This window comes from Prionailurus viverrinus, chromosome D2, assembly GCF_022837055.1.
Source record: "Prionailurus viverrinus isolate Anna chromosome D2, UM_Priviv_1.0, whole genome shotgun sequence".
NCBI classification, from domain to species: Eukaryota; Metazoa; Chordata; class Mammalia; order Carnivora; family Felidae; genus Prionailurus; species Prionailurus viverrinus.
In genome coordinates this window covers 53,101,118-53,120,042 of record NC_062571.1, presented here as the reverse complement: position 1 = coordinate 53,120,042, position 18,925 = coordinate 53,101,118, and the positions used below count along the sequence as shown (strand labels likewise).

The 18,925-nt window shown below is 36.9% G+C and overlaps 1 protein-coding gene across 1 annotated transcript in view; it reads right to left on the bottom strand.

The window, feature by feature from the left end:
* MARCHF5 (membrane associated ring-CH-type finger 5) overlaps positions 1-18,925 on the bottom strand; it is a 58,083-nt gene that overhangs the window by 22,013 nt on the left and 17,145 nt on the right. The window contains exon 2 of the mRNA XM_047825355.1: positions 16,265-16,467. Within this exon, the coding sequence (XP_047681311.1) occupies positions 16,265-16,467 (203 nt within the window). The remainder of the gene's footprint in view (positions 1-16,264; positions 16,468-18,925) is intronic.

Genomic DNA, 18,925 nt, shown 5'->3' with positions numbered 1-18,925 from the left:
CATACAACAAACTCAAGGCATACAATGTGATGATTTGATATACATATATATTAAAAAAAATTTTAATGTTTATTTTTTGAGAGATAGAGACAGAGTGTGAGGGAGGGGCAGAAAGAGACACACAGAATCCAAAGCAGACTCCAGGTTCTGAGCTGTTAGCATGGTGCCCAATGCGAGGCTCAAACCCATGGACTGTGAGATCATGGCCTGAGCCGAAGTCAGACACTTAACCGACTGAGCCACCCAGGTGCCCCTGATATACATATGTATTACCAAAATAAGGTTAATACCTCAATACTTTTTTTTTTAAATTTATTTTTGAGAGAGAGACAGAGTGAGGGGGAGGGGCAGAGAGAGAGTGAGGGAGACAAAGAATCCGAAGCAGGCTCCAGGCTCTAAGTTGTCAGCACAGAGCCCAATGGGGGGCTTGAACCCACCAACCGTGAGATCATGACCTGAGCCAAAGTCAGATGCTCAACCGACTGAGCCACCCGGGGAACCACTCATTCCTCTTAATTACCATTTTTGTGTTGGTAACATTAAGATCCACTCTCCTAACTGTAGTTAGTCATAGTCACCGTACTGTGTATTAGATCCCTGGAACCTACTCATCTACTAGATGAAATTTTGTACCCTTTGGCCAACATCTCCAAATATCCCTTATCCTTAGGCAATCACCATTCTACTATTTCTATGAATTTGGCTATTTTAAATTCTACAGGTAAGTGACAACATACAGTACTTGTCTTTGTAACTTATTTCATTTAGCATAATGCCTTAAAGATTTATCCATGCTGCTGCAAAAGGCAGGATCTCCTTTTTTTTTAAATTTTTTTTTTCAACGTTTATTTATTTTTGGGACAGAGAGAGACAGAGCATGAACGGGGGAGGGGCAGAGAGAGAGGGAGACACAGAATCTGAAACAGGCTCCAGGCTCTGAGCCATCAGCCCAGAGCCCGACGCGGGGCTCGAACTCCCGGACCGCGAGATCGTGACCTGGCTGAAGTCGGACGCTTAACCAACTGCGCCACCCAGGCGCCCCAAGGATCTCCTTTTTTAAACAGCTGAATATTTCATTGTATGTATGTGTGTGTATATATCTGACTTTTAAAAAATTCTTTCACCTTGTGATAGACACTTAGGTTGTTTCTTGGCTACTATGAACAAAGTTGTGGTGAACATGGGGGTGCAGGTATCTCTTTGAGACCCTGATTTCATTTCCTTCAGATATCTGTAGGGTTGTTGGATCAATGGTAGTTCCATTTTTGATTTTTTGAGGACTCCACATTGTTTTCCACAGTGGCCACACCAATTTACATTCCCACCAACAGTGCAATGCATAGGAGTTCTCTTTTCTCCATAGCATTTTTTTTTTTTTATAATAGCCATTTTAACAGTTGTGAACTAACATCTCATTGTGGTTCTGATTTACATTTCCCTGATGATCAGAGATGCTGAACATCTTTTCATGCATTGGTTGTATGTCATCTTTGGAAAAGTCTGTTCAAGTCTTTTACGCATTTTAAAATCAGACTGTTATTTTGCTATTGAATTGTATGGGTTCCTTATATACTTTGGATATTAACCCCATATCAGATAGATGATTTACAAATATTTTCTCCTATTCCATAGGCAATTGCCTTTTCATTTTGCTGATTATTTCTTTTGGAGTGCAGAATCTTTTCAGTTTGATACAATCCCACTTGTTTATTTTTGCTTTTGTTACTTGCACTTTTGGGACCATATCCAAAAATCATTACCAAGACCAATGTCAAGGAAGCTTCCCCCTAGGTTTTCTTCTAGAAGGTTTATAGTTTCACACTAAAGCCTTTACTTAAATACATTTTAAATTAATTTTTATGGTGGTATTAGTAAGATGGAGTCTAATTTCATTCTTTTGCATGTGAATATCAAGTTTTCCCAACACCATTTATTAAAGAGACTATTCTTTCTCCATTGAGTATTCTTGGCTCCTTTGTCAAATATTAGTTGAACATCGTTTACTTCTGGGGTCTCAATTCTGTTCCAAGAGGCCTATGTGTCTCTCTCTATGACAGTACCATATTGTTTTGATTACCACAGCTTCATAATAAAGTTTGAAATCAGGAAATGTGGCGCTTCCTTCTTTGTTCGACTCAGGATTGCTTTGGGCATTTGGGGTCTTTTGTGGTTCCATACAAATTTTAAGATTATTTTTTCTACTTCTGCAAAAAAGGCGACTGGGATTTTGGCAGGGATCTCTACTGAAATAATCATAATCGGGGGCGCCTGGGTGGCGCAGTTGGTTAAGCGTCCGACTTCAGCCAGGTCACGATCTCGTGGTCCGTGAGTTCGAGCCCCGCATCGGGCTCTGGGCTGATGGCTCGGAGCCTGGAGCCTGTTTCCGATTCTGTGTCTCCCTCTCTCTCTGCCCCTCCCCCGTTCATGCTCTGTCTCTCTCTGTCCCAAAAATAAATAAAAAATGTTGAAAAAAAAATAAAAAAAAAATCATAATCATGATTTTTATCTTTCATTCTATTAATGTGGTGATTCGCACCGATTTACAGATGCTGAACCATCTCAAGGATAAATCCCATTGGGCCATGGTGTTTGATCCTTTTAATGTGCTGTTGAATTTGGTTTGCTAGCATTTTGTTGAGAATTTCTGCATCTATATTCAGCAGAATACTGGCTTGTGGTTTTCCTTTCTTGTAAGCCTTATATGGCTTTGATATCAGGGCTCATAAAATGAATTTGGGAATTTCTCTCCTTTTCAATTTTTGGAACAGTTCAAGAAGGACTGGCATTGATTCTTCCTTACATGTTTGGTAGAATTCACCAGTGAAACAATTTGGCCCTGGGTTTTTTTGTTGGGAGGTTTATAATCTCCTTGCTGTTGACCTGTTCACATTTTCTATTTCTTCATGATTTGGTCTTGTTAGATGGTATGTTTCTAGGAATTTAACCTTTACTTCTAGGTTATCCAATTTGTTGGCTACAATTGTTCATAGAAGTCTGTCAGGATTCTTTGTATTCCTGACATGTCAGTTGTAATATGTCCTCTTTGAAAGACAACTACACATTATATGCCTCAGGTTGTGATGTAGTAAGAAGTACACAGGACTATGAAATATTCTTGCAAAAAAAAAATCGTATTTAACTTCACTGATGAGATCTAACCACCATTATAAGAAATGTAAGGGATACAGCAACATATTACCCAAGTATTCTTGCGCCATAATAATAAAATCCATAAAATGGGAAATTCTATGATGATAAATTATTTTTTTATTTAATGAAAAAATTACAAGGGAAAAGCTAAAATACTGGGGTTTACAAGTCACACTAGGCCTTAGGTCCATACAAAGCTGGAGAGCTGACTCTAAGGGTTATATGAACCATGAGTGAAAGGGTAAGCCAGAAAAATCCACATGACAACAAAGTGAGCCAACAAAGAAATCTATCTTATCTTCAAGAAGCAAAGTAGGGGTGCCCGGGTGGCTCGGTCAGTTGAGCGTCTGACTCTTGGTTTTACCTCAGGTCATGATCTCCTGGTTTGTGGGTTTGAGTCCCGCATCAGGCTCTGTGCTGACTGTATGGAGCCTGCTTGGGACTCTGTCTCTCTCTCTGCCCTTCTCCAGCTTGCTCACTCTCTCAAAAATAAATACATTAAAAATTCTTTTTGAAAAAAAAGTATGATGAGGACAGTTTCTTCTAAAAATCTGTAACCATAGTCAACTGGCATGCAGATTTCAGGTTAGAAATCTGTCTGTGCTAAGGGAGAAATCCCAAATGCAAATCCTTTCTGGAGTTCTTTCACCTTCAGGATATCCAGTCCACAAATATGAACACAAATGTGCACCTAATTCCCACACTCAAGAGAAATGAAGCATCATGAACAAGAGCCAGAAGAAAACAACAGTTTAGGTTACCAAAGACTTTAGATAATGGAATTATCAACCCAAACATAAAAAACTATAAAATAAAATACAAAGTAACTTATAAATGAAGAAAAAACATGCGACTATAAACAATCACCAGGTGCATTTAAAAAAAAACTAGAACTTACAGAAAACAAAACCCCTTGCAGATTATGAAGAGAGAATTTAAGAACTGGGTAACAGTTAAGAAGAAATTATAATGCTGCAGCACAGAGACCAAAAGACGAAAATCCATAAAAGAAAATAGAAATGTCTAACATAACTCTAATCAGAGTTCTAGAAGAATGGGCAGAAAAAAAGCACAGGGGTGCCTGGATGGCTTCGTCAATTAAACTTCCAACTTTGGCTTGGTCATGAGCTCATGGTTCGTGGGTTCTAACCCCACACTGGGCTCTGTGCTAACAGCTCAGAGCCTGGAGCCTGCTTCAGATTCTGTGTCTCCCTCCCTCTCTCTCTCTGCCCCTCCCCTGTTCATACTCTCTCTCAAAAATAAATAAAATATTAAAAAAAAAATTAAAAAAAAAGAGGGGCACCTGGGTGGCTCAGTCCATTAAGCATCTGACTTCTGCTCAGGTCATGATCTTGCGGTTTGAGTTTGAGCCATGTGTTGGGCTCTGTGCTGACAGCTCAAAGCCTGGAGCCTGCTTCAGATTCTGGGTCTCCTCTCTGTCCCTCCCCTGCTCATATTCTGTCTCTCTCTCAAAAAATGAATAAACATTTAAAAAAATTAAAAAAAAAGAAAAAAGCATAAATCCTAAAATTTAGTATTGCGGGGGGGGGCACCTGGGTGGCTCAGTCAGTTAAGGGTCAAACTCTTGGTTTTGGCTCAGGTCATGATCTCATGGTCTGTGAGTTCAAATGCTGCATCAGGCTCTGTGCTGTCAGCAAGGAGGCTGCTTGGCATTCTCGTTCTTTCCCTCTCTCTCTGCCCCTCCCCTGCTTGCTCTCTCAAAATAAATAAACTTAAAAAAAATTGCTACAGGGGAAAATACAGTATCAGAGGGAAAAACACTTCAATCCGGAAGATGGACAAGAAAAGGGAGAAGGGAAAAGTAGAACAAATGGAACACACAAAATGTAACAGTAAAAACCCAACTCTATCAGTATCACAAGAAGTGTAAAAACACAGAACTGAAAATAAAAGGATAAGGAAAGATAAACAGGCAAATACAACATCATCAAAAAAAAAAAGCTGATATATAGGAGGAAAAGAGTAACTTTACAGTGGAAAAACCTGACAAACACCATCTTAGCCAGATGACCAAGGTCAGTATCACCAGTGATAAGTAACGTTGATGGTATTTGTCTTTGCTATGATATGATGAAAATGGCACTTCCCCTCTGTGGTCTTGTTGCCTATAACGCATAACCTCAACAGACAATGGGAAAAACATCAAACAGATCTGAATTGGGGGACATTCTACAAAACATCTGACCATTACTTCTCAAATGTGTCAAGGTCACCAAAAACAAGGAAAAGTCTGAGAAACTGTTACAACCAAGAGAAGCCTACGGAGACATGACTAAATGTAATGTGGTATCCTGGAACAGAATGAAGATATTAGGTAAAATTAAGGAAATCTGAATAAAATATGGACTTTAAATTAATAACAATGTAGCAATATTGGTTAATTATAACGAATGTACCACAATAAGACGTTAATAATAGAGGAAACTGGATGTGGGATGTATGGGAACTCTACTATTTTTATAATTTTTCTATAAATCAGAAACTGTCCTAAAAGTTAATTTAAAAAAAAGATGGTGTAGCTATGTCTATTCTATATTATCATGTCTGTATTACACACAAGTGTAAGACAAAAAAAAGCATTATTGTAGATAAAATAGTCATTACTTAATGATAAAGTGTTGAACTCACAAGGATATTTTATTTCTAAACCTGAGGAGTAGGTGAACAAGTGATGGTTTATTAGTCTTTATTTCTCATATGTAGTTATGATATAATCTTTTTCAACAAAATATTTTATAATAAAAGAGAAAAAAATACCTGAGTGAACAGTCTGCTGAGCTTTGATCAATGTTAAGGCAGCAGATATAATTAGTTCTGTATATTGATAGCAGCATGCTGGCAAAGGCAATGGAAAAGCAGGCACACCAATACACTGTTGGGAAGATTAAATAGGTATAATCTCTACAAAAGCCAATTTGGTGATATCTATTAATGTTATAAATGCATGTACTCTCTGACCCAGCAATTCTACTCTAGTCATTTATTTTAGATATATTTGCATGTGTGCATAAAATTATTTCACAGTTGTTTATGACAGCACTGTTTGTAGTAGTAAAAGATTAGAAACAGCCTTTATGCCCATCAATGGGAGACTGTTTATATAAATAATCACACATCTGCAATGGAATATTATATAACTGTAAAGAAAGAAAAAGCTCTTTATACACTAATATAAAGTGGCATCTTCCATATATTGCTAAGAAAAAAAATACAGAACATAATGTATAGTGTATTTGTCTAGAATATTTTGACATATAATCTAATTGTGCTCAATATTGTGTTTGCCTCTTCATATTTACTCATCTTTCTCCACCCTGCTTTGCGCACAATTCGCCAAACTGCATCTTCCAGGCAACCTTGCCCTCTAGCTTCTGATGTGTCTGAACAGTAAGTGGAATGGCGAGAAAATCAGAGGGTGGTAAAAGTGCTTCCCTCACTCTAGGCAGTTTGTATTTCTTTCTCTAAGACCACAGATCCTGTTAAACAGCTTCTGCTAAAGCTCTTGTCAAGTTCTGTTAATAGCTTCCCTTCCCTGCACTTTCAGGCCTAGGAGTGGAAATAGTTTCACACAGTTGCTGATCCTTGGGTATTTTCCTATCTCTTGTTTATTCTTTTAACTCTATCCTAATATTTATAGCTTTTCAAGGGTGGGGTGAGGTGAGGGAGAGAGAAGAAGGAAAAAAAGAGAAACACTTGAGACTTCTAACAATGGTTGCCTCTGAGTAAGAAACTTACCAGCATTTTGGCTGGTGAACGTGGTAAAAAGACTTTCATTGCACACCCTACTCTTTTGAATTTGGTCCATGAGAATGTATTATCTAGAGGGAAAATATATAAAGTAAACTGAAACATTTAAAAGAGACAAAAGAAAATACTAAGAGATACTCTCGTTGGGGCATCTTTTCTTTCACACATTTGCTATCTTTTGCCGTGTCCAGCAGGGTAAATGTGGACACAAAGAAAAAAGAGAATAGATCTTTTGGTGCAAGCATCTAGCCATCATTTTGCTTCTTGGTCATGTTTCTCCTTCAATTCTAATAGCATCAAATCACTGAAAATAATAAAAATAATTTATTAGCAGTATCTCAAGTAAATTCAAATTCACACCATCCCTATTCCTTCTTACAGTACCTGAAACTACTTCTTATTCATATGTGACCTGGTAGCTGACTCACTGAGTGACAGTAACAAGAAATTCAGCAGTTTAAAATCTTGGCTCCTTCACTTACTTGCTAGAAGCCCACGGGATTCTATTAAATAAATTTGCTCAATTTGTTCTTACCTAACTGTGCAGAGAGCTTTTGAGAAGTTTAAATAAAAGAGCATAGGCAAAGTGACAACAAAGTGTCTGGCAAATAGTAGGAGCCTGTTAGCAAATGACAGCTATTGATATCACTATTATTATTATTATTATTATTAATAAAGTAACATTACAAAATAAATTTTATTTGGTAGGTTCTCTAAGAAAGGTTTCTCCCAGGAGTCATCCTTCATCATCCGTAGTGAATATCTTTCCCTAAGTTTTACACTTCACTTAATATTTGCTAACTACTTTTTGAGGGTGACTGTTATCTTCAACTCTATACAGAAGTTTGAATTAATGTTTACTTGAGAGTAACAATAAAGAAGAACAAAACTAATAAAAATTTAACTTGAGGAATCTAAGGGGGTGCCTGTCTGGCTCAGTTGGTAGAACATAATCTCAGGGTCCTGACTTCAAGCCCCATGTTGGGCATGGAGCCTTAGGGGAAAAAAAAAAAAAAAGTAATCTAAGTATATACCAATAATATATTAAGACATAAAATAGCAAAGGTGGCAACACTAACATCAGTTAAGATCAACTTTAAGACAAAAATTATTAGAAACAAAAAAGGAAATTTTATAACGGTAAAAAGGACAATCCATCAGTAAGACAGCACAATTTGGAACATACATACATCTAACAATAAAGCCTAAAATAAATAAAGCAAAACGGACAGAACTGGAGAAACAGACAATTCAACAATAGTCGGAGACTTCAATATCCCACTTTCTTTTAAAAGAAAAAAAAAATTTTTTTTAATCTTCATTTTTGAGAGACAGAGTGTGAGTGGGGGAGGGGCACAGAGAGAGGGAGACACAGAATCAGAAGCAGGTTCCAGGCTCTGAACTGTCAGCACAGAGCCCGATGCGGGGCTCGAATTATGAACTGTGAGATTATGACCTGAGCTGAAGTCAGACGCCCAACCGACTGAGCCACCCAGGAGCCCCAATATCCCACTTTCAATGAAGGATAGGTAAAAGATCAACAAGGAAATAGAGAATATTTGAAAATACTATGAACCAAACGAGATATTTACAGAACACTATACCTAATAACAGAATACTCATTCTTTTCAAGTGTACATGGAACATTTGCCAGAATAAATCATGTCAGGGCATAAAACAAACCTTAATGTATTTAAAAGGACAGAAATCAAAGTATGGTTTTGTATCAAAATAGAATAAAATTAGAAGTCAATAGCAGAAGGACACTGGCAAGTTTATAGGTATGTGAAACTTAAAACAACACACTCCTAAATAATCAGTGAGTCAAAGAAGAAAGCTAAGCAGTCCTTAGACGGAAATTTATAGCTGTAAATGACCACATTAAAAAAGAAGAAAGATCAAGAGAACGGGAAGACAAGCTACAGACGGAGAAAAAATATCTGAAGACATAACTTGATAAAGGACTTTTGTCCACAATATACAAACACTTAAAAATCAATAGAACAAAAGAATCTGATTTTAAAAAGATCAAAATATTTAACAGACACTTCACCAAAGATATAAGATTGTAAATAAGTACATGAATAGATGTTCTATGTATCATTAGGGAATTGCAAATTGAAACAATGAGATACCACTAAACATCTATTAGTATGGCTAACATCCTAAACATTGACAACACCAAATGCTGACAAGGATACAGAGCAACAGGAACTCATTGCTGGTAAAAATGCAAAATTTCAGCCACTCTGAAAGGCAGTTTGGGTTTCTTACAAAACTAAGCATATTCCTACCACATGATCCAGCAAACATGCTCCTTGGTATTTACCTAAATCGACTGAAAACCTGTGTCCACACAAAAACCTGTACATAGATGTCAACTGTTATTTATTTTTGAGAGACAGAGCACGGGTGGGAAGGGCAGAGAGAGGAAGACAGAGAATCCAAAGCAGGCTCTGGGCTGTCAGCACAAAGCCTGATACAGGGCTTGAACCCACAACCATGAGATCATAACCTCAGCTGAAGTCAGATGCTTAACCGACTGAGCCACCCACGTGCCCCTACTGTAGCTTTATTTTTAAATGCAAAACCTGGAAGAAAGCAAGATGTCCTTCAGTAGATGAATGGATAAATAAACTGTGTACATCCACACAATGGAATATAATTCAGTGCTAAAAAGAAATGAACTTGGGGCGCCTGGGTGGCGCAGTCGGTTAAGCGTCCGACTTCAGCCAGGTCACGATCTCGCGGTCCGTGAGTTCGAGCCCCGCGTCGGGCTCTGGGCTGATGGCTCAGAGCCTGGAGCCTGTTTCCGATTCTGTGTCTCCCTCTCTCTCTGCCCCTCCCCCGTTCATGCTCTGTCTCTCTCTGTCCCAAAAATAAATAAACGTTGAAAAAAAAAAAAATTAAAAAAAAAAAAAAAAAAAAAAAAAAAAAAAAAAGAAATGAACTATCATGCCATGAAAGACACGGAGACATTTTATATATATTACTAAGTGAAAGAAGCCAATCTAAAAACGCTAATCTAAATGCATCCCATATGATTACATTTATATGGCGTTCTGAAAAAGGTAAAAATATGGAGGTAGTACAAAGATCTGTGGTTCCCAGCGGATAGGAAGGAGGGAGAGATGAATATGTGGAGCACAGGGGATTTTCAGGGGAATAAAAATATTATGTATTATACTATGATGTTGGATATATGTCATTATACATTTGGAAGAATATACAACCATCAAGCAAATCCTAATGTAAACTATGGACTTTGGGTGATAATAAAGTGTCAATAATATAATGAAGTATCACCAACTGTGACAGATGTATCACTTTGGTGAAGGATGTTGATAATGGAGAAGGCTATGCATATGAAGAGGCAAGGAATATAAGGCTATCTCTGTACCTTCCTCTCAATTTTGCTGTGAACTTAAAACTGCTCTAAAAAATTAAGTCTACTAAAAAACCAAAAACTTAAACCAATAACCTAACTTACTTTAAGAAACTAGAAGAGAGGAGCACCTGGGTGGCTCAGTTGGTTAAGCATTCGACTTTGGCTCAGGTCATGATCTCATGGTTCCTAAGTTGAAGCCCTATGTCAGGCTTTGTGCTGAAAACTCAGAGCGTGGAGCCTGCTTCAGATTCTGTCTCTCTCTCTCTCTCTCTCTCTCTCTCCCTCTCTCTCTCTCTCTCTCTCTGCCTCTCCCCAGCTCACACTTTGTCTCTCAAAAATAAATAAACACTGGAAAAAAAATTTAAGAAACTAGGAAAGAAAAGCTAACTAAACCCAAACCAAACAGAAATAATAAAGACTAGTGTGGAAACACATGAGATAGAAAATGGAAAAATGGAGAAAAATCAATGAAGCCAAAATTTGGGTCTTTAAAAAGATCAACAAAACTGACAAACCTTTCACTAGACTGACCAAGAAAGAAGAAAAAGATTCAAATTACTAAAATCATGAACGAAAGAGGGGACATTGATATTAACCTTACAGAAATAAAAAGGATTATAAAAGAATACTACAGTCACATGCCAACAGATGAGATAATCTAGATGACATAAATTCCCAGAAAGACACAACTACTGAAACCGACTCGATAAAAAAATAGAAAATCTGAACAACACTTTGTAACAAGTGAAAAGATTGAACTAGTAATCCAAAAACTTCCTATAAAGAAAAGCCCAGGACTATATATGGCTTCACTGCCACCAAACATTTGAATTAATGACCAATCATTCACAAACTCTTCCCAAAAAAAGTAAGAGGAGGGATCACATCCCAACTCATTCTATGAGACCTGGATTATCCCAAAACCAAAACCAGTGAAAGCAATCACAAGAAAACCACAACAAATATCTATTACGACTACAGACAGAAAAATCCTTAACAAAATACTAGCAAACAAAATTTAGCAATATCTAAAATGTATTAGGGGTGCCTGGGTAGCTCAAACAGTTAAGCATCCAACTCTTGATTTTTGCTCAGGTCATGATCTCACAGTTTGTGAGACTGAGTCTCATGTCAGAGTCTGCTTGGGATTTTCTCTTTCCCTCTCTGTCTGCCCCTCCTCCACTTGCTTTCTCTTTCTCTCAAAATAAACTAAAAATAAATAAGGAAATAAAATGTATTCAACACCACAATCAAGAAGAATTTGGGAATTTGTCCACAAATGAAAAGTTGGTTTAACATATGAAAATCAATCACTGTATTATACCATAATAATAAAGGAAAAAGAACACACAATCATCTCAACAGACTCAGAAAAAGTATTTACCCTTGCATGGTAAAACCACTCCACAAATAAGGAAAAGAAGAAACATTCTCAATTTGATGAAAGCCAGATGAAAAGCTCAGAGATAACATACGTAAGAGCAAAAGACTGTTTTTCTCCTAAGATTAAAAACAAGACAAGGATGTCTGTCCTAAACGAAGTACTGGAGGTTGCAGCCAGAGCAATTAGGCAAGAGAATAAAATAAAAGCAAACAGACTGTAAAAGAAGAAGTACAACTCTTTCTATTCACAGATGACATGATCCTGTATAAAGAAAATGCAAAGCAATCCACTTAAAAATGATCAGAACCATTAAATGAGTTCAGCATAGTTTTACGACATGAGATTAAAATACAAAAATCTATTTTGATACATCTGAATAACCAATCTGAAAATAAAATAATTCAATATATATAATATAGCATCAGAAAGAGTGAAATACTTAGGAATAAATTTTATAAAACAAAAGACCTGCACACTGAAAACTATAAAAATGTTGTTGAAAGAAAGAAAAAGAATCTAATGTGAAAGTCTCTGGTACTCTCCTGGGAATCAAGAACTCTGCCTTTTGAACTCTTCTGTTTGGCTAAACAAGAATACTACCTGGTCTTAAACTTCATGGATATGCTTTAATAAAAGACAAACCTTTTTTCAGCTGGTATTCCCTTCATGTTTTAAAGTAATGTTTCTTAAATTTAACATGTACATAACTTATCTGATGATGTCATAAAAATGCAGATTTTGATTCAAACTGGGGATGGGTGGGAGGAGGGGCCGAGGTTCTTCATTCCTAACAGCTCTCAGATGATTCCAATATTGTTGGTTCTCAGACCACACTTCTAGCAGTTTTTAAGTAATTGCATACATGCAACCGGCCTAACTCACTAGGAGAAAGAAACAATAAGATGGGTGGCAAATCGTGAGAGGAATGAGTCTGATGGATCTTTTAAGGTTTTCATAACCAAACACAATATATTCCCTATCAGTAATTAACACACACTTGCCACCACCCCTCCATTGTGGCCACCACTGATGCCGCTAGCCAGCTAGATTGAGACTAAATCCATATAAAACTTATAAAACCTGTTATACAAAGATCATCCCACAGAACTTTAACTGTCACCTCTTCCTCTGCATTTTTTCTCTAGTATTCCTTTGTCTAGTCAGTGTCTCTCACGTGTTATTTGGAGACCAGGGTATAGTCCCAGGCGATTACTCTATCAACTGGTCTACAGACAATTTGATGAAAAAGTAAAAATTTTGATCACCAAACATTTCCCAAATTTGAAAAGATAAGGACTTTAAAGAAAATTCTTTTAAGTCTTTAACTGTTATGTTTCCAGGGTCACACATACTCTACAAGGATACTTAAGAGGAGACTGTTTTGGCTAACAAAGCTTCACATCATGAGAACTGTTCACATTGGTTAAACATGTATTTTGTTATTATTATGTGTTAAATCTCAAATTTAAGAAAAAGAATCAATGCCTCAAAGGTTCACTGAAGAGCAAAAGTGATAAAAATACATTTAACTCAGAATGTCATAAATGATAAATGATATACTATCAGAGTTTAAATAATGTGATCTTGGAATGGACTGTGGCCAGTGAATTAGAATTAGTTTGCACAGAAGACCTCCTTGTTCCCATTGTACTGTAACACATTATTAAACAGGGACTGAAACATTATAAAACAGGGACGAGAAGCGACTGAAGTATTCACAGAATTTTCAACCACTCCAGCCTGCGATCAAAGCCTGCATTATGAATTTTGTCACTGAAAACAAAGATAAAACTGTAGTCAAAGGAACTTCCAACTTACTTTAACAAAAACAGGCATAAATGGTTAGTGAAACACTAATCACGAATATGCTAAAAGAAAACAATCTGCTGGCAAAATTCTATCATCAGATGACACTACTGGACATTTATGTTTGGTACACAGTAAGGAAGAACAATTACTATTACAGATGTATATTCTTAAATATTTTGTTTTATGGCTGGAAGAAACCACTAGTGTTCAGAATATGAATCAACTCATGGCATATACACCATGTAAATCAAGAAATATATGCAACTTTTAACTGATTATCAGTGAAAACATGAAACAGAAGGGATTTTCTTTTAACCAACAATTATTTTTGAACCTTGACTTGAAAAGGTATACTGGGATCAGTATGGCACCTGAAAGCCAATTCACACATGGCTTCATTTATCGACAACAGCTGGCATTTGCCAGTGAGTTGCCTATTCTTGAGTTAGTGTTAAAAACTGCATGGCTAAATGCGTAAGGAGCACTAAGGAATCTACTCCTGAAATCACTGATGCACTATATGCTAACTAATTTGGATGTAAATTAAAAAAAAAATGTTACGAAAAAAATTGCATGGCAAACTATGAATATAATTCAAACTGCAGCCCTTGAGCAGGTATCTTTAGCATGTTATCTCATCAAGAGAAAAGAATGCTAATAAAAACTATTCAAATGAAGTATACAAACTTTTTTTCACGAAAATGATAGTCAGTAAATAATTTCTACGATTACCTGTGGTTTACTCAAGTGGCAGATTTCCATGGCCAACAGTAGAGTGAATAGTGTGAACTTGTCATTTGAGGGCAAAATTCTTAAGGTATATAAAGAGCAAATCATGATACAAATGCCTCAACCAAAAGAAGTCTGACCTTTCCAATATCTAGCCATTTTCTCTCCTTGTGGCAGAAAAAAATCAATGTCTTAGTATTAGGTATACCTAACAATCATATTCAATCATCACACTAGACCTAAAAACTTTTTAGAAATGAATACAACCAAAAGGAGAGATTTACCAGTGCCACCTTCCAAATATTCAGTGTCACTGCTGAGTGCCACTCATTTGTCAACTCAGTGCCTCACCTAACACTGTATGTAGTTTTCGATGAGGATTCCTGTAATAATTTTTGTATCCATCCAAATATAAATATCTAAAACACCTAACAGAATCATCCTATACTTCCTATTCCCAAAAACCTATAGTTGAAAAGTGAGATTAGTAGAATTAAAAAGTTGGAAAAAAAAGTTAAATATGAAAGCTTAACTTTTATTTTAGTGAGCTAGGTATCAGTATGGTGAAAGAATACAGCAGTAATTGCTTTTCCTGATGTTTAAATTACTTTAGAATACGCTTTAATATTATTAGTTGACTCTTAACACAGGTTTGACCTGCATGGCTCCACTTATAAGTGGATTTTTGGGGATAAATTCAGTGTACAGTACTATAAATGTATTTTCTATCATAATTTTCTTAACATTTGCTTTTCTCCAGCTTACTTTATTGTAAGAATACAGTATATAATACATATAACATATAAAATATATGTGAATTGGCTGTTTATGCTAGCAGCAAGGCTATGAGTAGATAAGTTTTAGGGAAATCAAACGCTGTAGGTGAATTTTTGACTGCACAGTGTTAGTACCCCTAATGACTGTGTTCAAGAGTCAACTGTATAATGGAGATGTGTGACTTACTCTTTTGTCTTTATTTAAAATCCATGGTATATTTGAAGACCCATCATGTGGTCCACAAATTCTAAATGTTTGAGAAACACTACTTTCTCTACTACTTTCCATTTATAAGAAGCTATTATTTCTTCCTATGAATTATGCTAGGGAAATTTTGTTTACCCTTATTATTAAACTTCTCACATTAGAAAAGCACTTCATTATCTGCATTTACATTGCCTATTTTTATTTTTTTTTAAAAGAGGGTCTTACTTCAGTATGTATAGCCTCTAGGAAAAACAAATCTAATAATTATTTCAATTTCTCCTTGAACCCTACTCCCCTTGAAAGTCATTCTTTCCATCTGACCTTCCCAGAACCTGAACTGCCTTCATATACCTATTATAGCCAAGGTGATATTAAAAATGTTTAATAACTGGTATAACCTAAACACCAGAGACACCATAATCATGTGGCTGTAATGGAATGTGGTAACTAAATATCAGCCTTACTTACAGCTTCCTTTAAATCATCTGCTCTACTTTTTTCAATGCTAGCCCTATTCTAAAAGATCTCTGGTTATTACTTCCCTGCCCAAGTTGCAGAAAGAAGAAAGTAGTTTTCATGAAGGATAACCACATAAATTGGAATCCAAAAATGAGATTAACACTGTCTATTAAGTCTTTAACTTCCCTTTTATTCCTTAATAGAAGAATTAAGGATAAGTATTATAAAGAACACATTGTTGTTTTCTTTCTCATACATCAATGGTCTCCAAAGAATAAGGCTCTTCTGGTCAGCTCTTTATTATAGTTTTGTTATTTGATTTTATCCACAGAGTCAGATGTCCCAGTTTTTTATCCACTCAACCAAAATAAAAACATTTAATACACAGACAAATGGGTGGATTTGAGGATATATTAAGGATAATGTAAACTATTAGCAAAACAAAAAAATAACATTTAGAGAGGAGATAACAGAAAGGGAATAGAGAAATTTACAAAAAAGCAAAGAGATGGGTCACTTTTAAATAAACCTGAGATCATAGAGTTAAAAAACAACATCACATATATCTTTGTTGTTTTTCATGATCTGCTTACCCAACTTTGGAAAAACTATTAAGTATTCAGCATTGCATTGAGGACATGCCACTCTGGCTGTACTGTTTCCTCTTTGTTTTTCATCTACCCAACGCTGTAGACAAGCCTGGTGAACCCATTTTGTAGATCCTCTGCACCTGCATGGTCTCACCCATTCAGCTGTTCTATCATCTTCATCAGTGGCAAAACACACCCAGCAACTTCTGTAAATTAAAGAGAAATAATGACGTTATCTTTAAGACCCCAGCCTCCCTTCCACCGCAGCACTCACTTAATGAGATAAGCCTACTATGTTATAATATAGAACCTCTACTTTACATTCAAATACCAAGGTGACAAAACAATCAATAGATTTCCAGTTGGAGTTTCTTCTTTTTGGTTTTTCCTTATATTCTTCTGCAGAATCTTGTTTTCTGAATTTTCCTTTTATGTAATTCCCTCCATCTTTCCAATAATTCTTCACCTTCTCTTATGAATCAGAGTGCAAAAAGACAACCCTCAAGCTGCTTTTGTTTTAGAAGACCCTAATAATTCTTTGGGTAAGCACAGAAATATGTGAAATTCAGTGTTTTCCCCACTTCAACAACACTAAACCTCTTCAACTTGGAAAACTAAAGGATTATACAAATAATTTCACTATGGTCTCATTCAATTTTCAACGGAGGGGAAAAATAATTTCTCTTTCTGGTAAAGAATGATTATGTGAAGAGGGAAAGATTATTAAGTCTTAAAAAAATAAAGGGGGAAGAGATAAAGACATCAGGATAAACTGTTTTAGGATAGTGATATAGTAAATTTGGCCCTACATGTTTCAAGTATGAATGACTTTCTTTTTTCTGTGGAGTTATATTTATTATATTTGAAATCTAGAAGTCTCAACTCTGAGATGTTTATATTAAAAATTCAATTGAGACGGTTAATTTTAAAACATATTCCAGGGGTGCCTGGGTGGCTTAGTAAGTTAAGCATCCAACTCTTGATTTCAGGTCAGGTCATGATCTTACAGGTCCCTGAGATTGAGCCCCACATCAGGCTCTATGCTGACAGCTTAGAGCCTCCTTGAAATTCTCTCCCCTTCTCTGCCCCTCCCCCACTCACAAGTGCTCTTTCTCTCAAAAATAAATGAAACTTTAAAAAAGTTAGAAAAAAATGTTTCCCATTTTGCTTTTCTTAGAGAGAGTGTGTGCACATGTGTGCAAGTGGGGGTGAGGTGCAGAGGGAGAGAATCCCAAGCAGGCTCCTTGCTCAGCAGGGAGCCTGATGTAGGGTTCTATGCCACAACTCTGGAATCATGACCTGAGCCAAAAATCAAGAGAAGGCTCAACTGACTGAGCCACCCAGGTGCCACCCACCCCCCATTTTGCTTTTAAGAATACCTGAAGTCTAGGGGCACCTGGGTGGCTCAGTCACTTGGGCATCCGACTCTTGATTTCGGCTTAGGTCAAGATCTCAAGGTTTGTGAGTTCAAGCCCTGGGATGGAGTGTGCTTGGGATTCTCTCTCAAATACACTTAAAAAAAGAGAAAGTACCTCATGAAGTCTAATTTTTTTCTTGTGGAATTAGGTTGCAATTCATTATTTTTTCTCCCAATTGACACAAGTTGGCACTGATTTTCATTACGGCAAATACAGTTTAACTCCATGAGACCATTCACTTCTCCCCACCCCCATTGAAGTGTGTACAATTAGAAACTGCTAACTGAAGCTTGTTATCTACTGTGCACTTAAAAAAATTTTTTTTAACATTTATTCATTTTTTTGAGAGAAACAGAGCGTGAATGGGGGAGGGGCAGAGAGAGAGGGAGACACAGAATCTGAAGCAGGCTCCAGGCTCCAAGCTGTCAGCACAGAGCCTGATGCGGGGCTAGAACTCACAAACCGCGAGATCATGACCTGAGCTAAAGTTGGCCGCCCAACTGACTGAGCCACCCGGGAGCCCCTCTACTGTGCACTTTAAAAAATGTTTTAATGTTTATTTTTGAAAGAGAATGAGAGAGTGCATGGGCACATGTGCACGCACAAGCAGGGGAGGGGCAGAGAGAGGAGCCAGAGAATCCGAAGCAGGCTCCAGGCTCCAGAGCTGCCAGCACAGAGCCTGACATGGAGGCTCAAACCTACCAACAGTTGAGATCATGAACTGAGCTGAAGTTGGACACTTAACCAACTGAGCCACCTAGGTGTCCATCTACTTTGCACTTTTCATTTAATTAAATAAATTGCTTCTGTGAGAACTAGCTTAACTATGCTCAATGGGAAAGACTAGTCAGGTACTGTAGATTCATGAGGTCTCCAGTCCTTGTAGAACAACATATATTTTAACTGGGTGCTCCAATTAAAAACTTCCAATTAGAACAGGTAAGAAAACTTCCTATTTTTTTTTTTTTTTAAGTAGGCTCCATGCCCACTGTGGGGCTTGAACTCATGACCCTTAGAACAAGAGTTGCATGCTCCACTGACTGAGCCAGCCAAGCACCCCAGAACAGGGGAAAAATACTTAATTCATAGCAACATCCAAAACTGTGACTTTATTCAGCTTTCAAATTCAATCAGGTTTCATACGACCTAGGTAAAAATGGGAGGTAGGCAGTGTTTGTTTAGCACCATGACCCACCTCAGTCAAGCTGTCTCAGCTCTCATACTACCTTATGGTTATCTAAAAGTG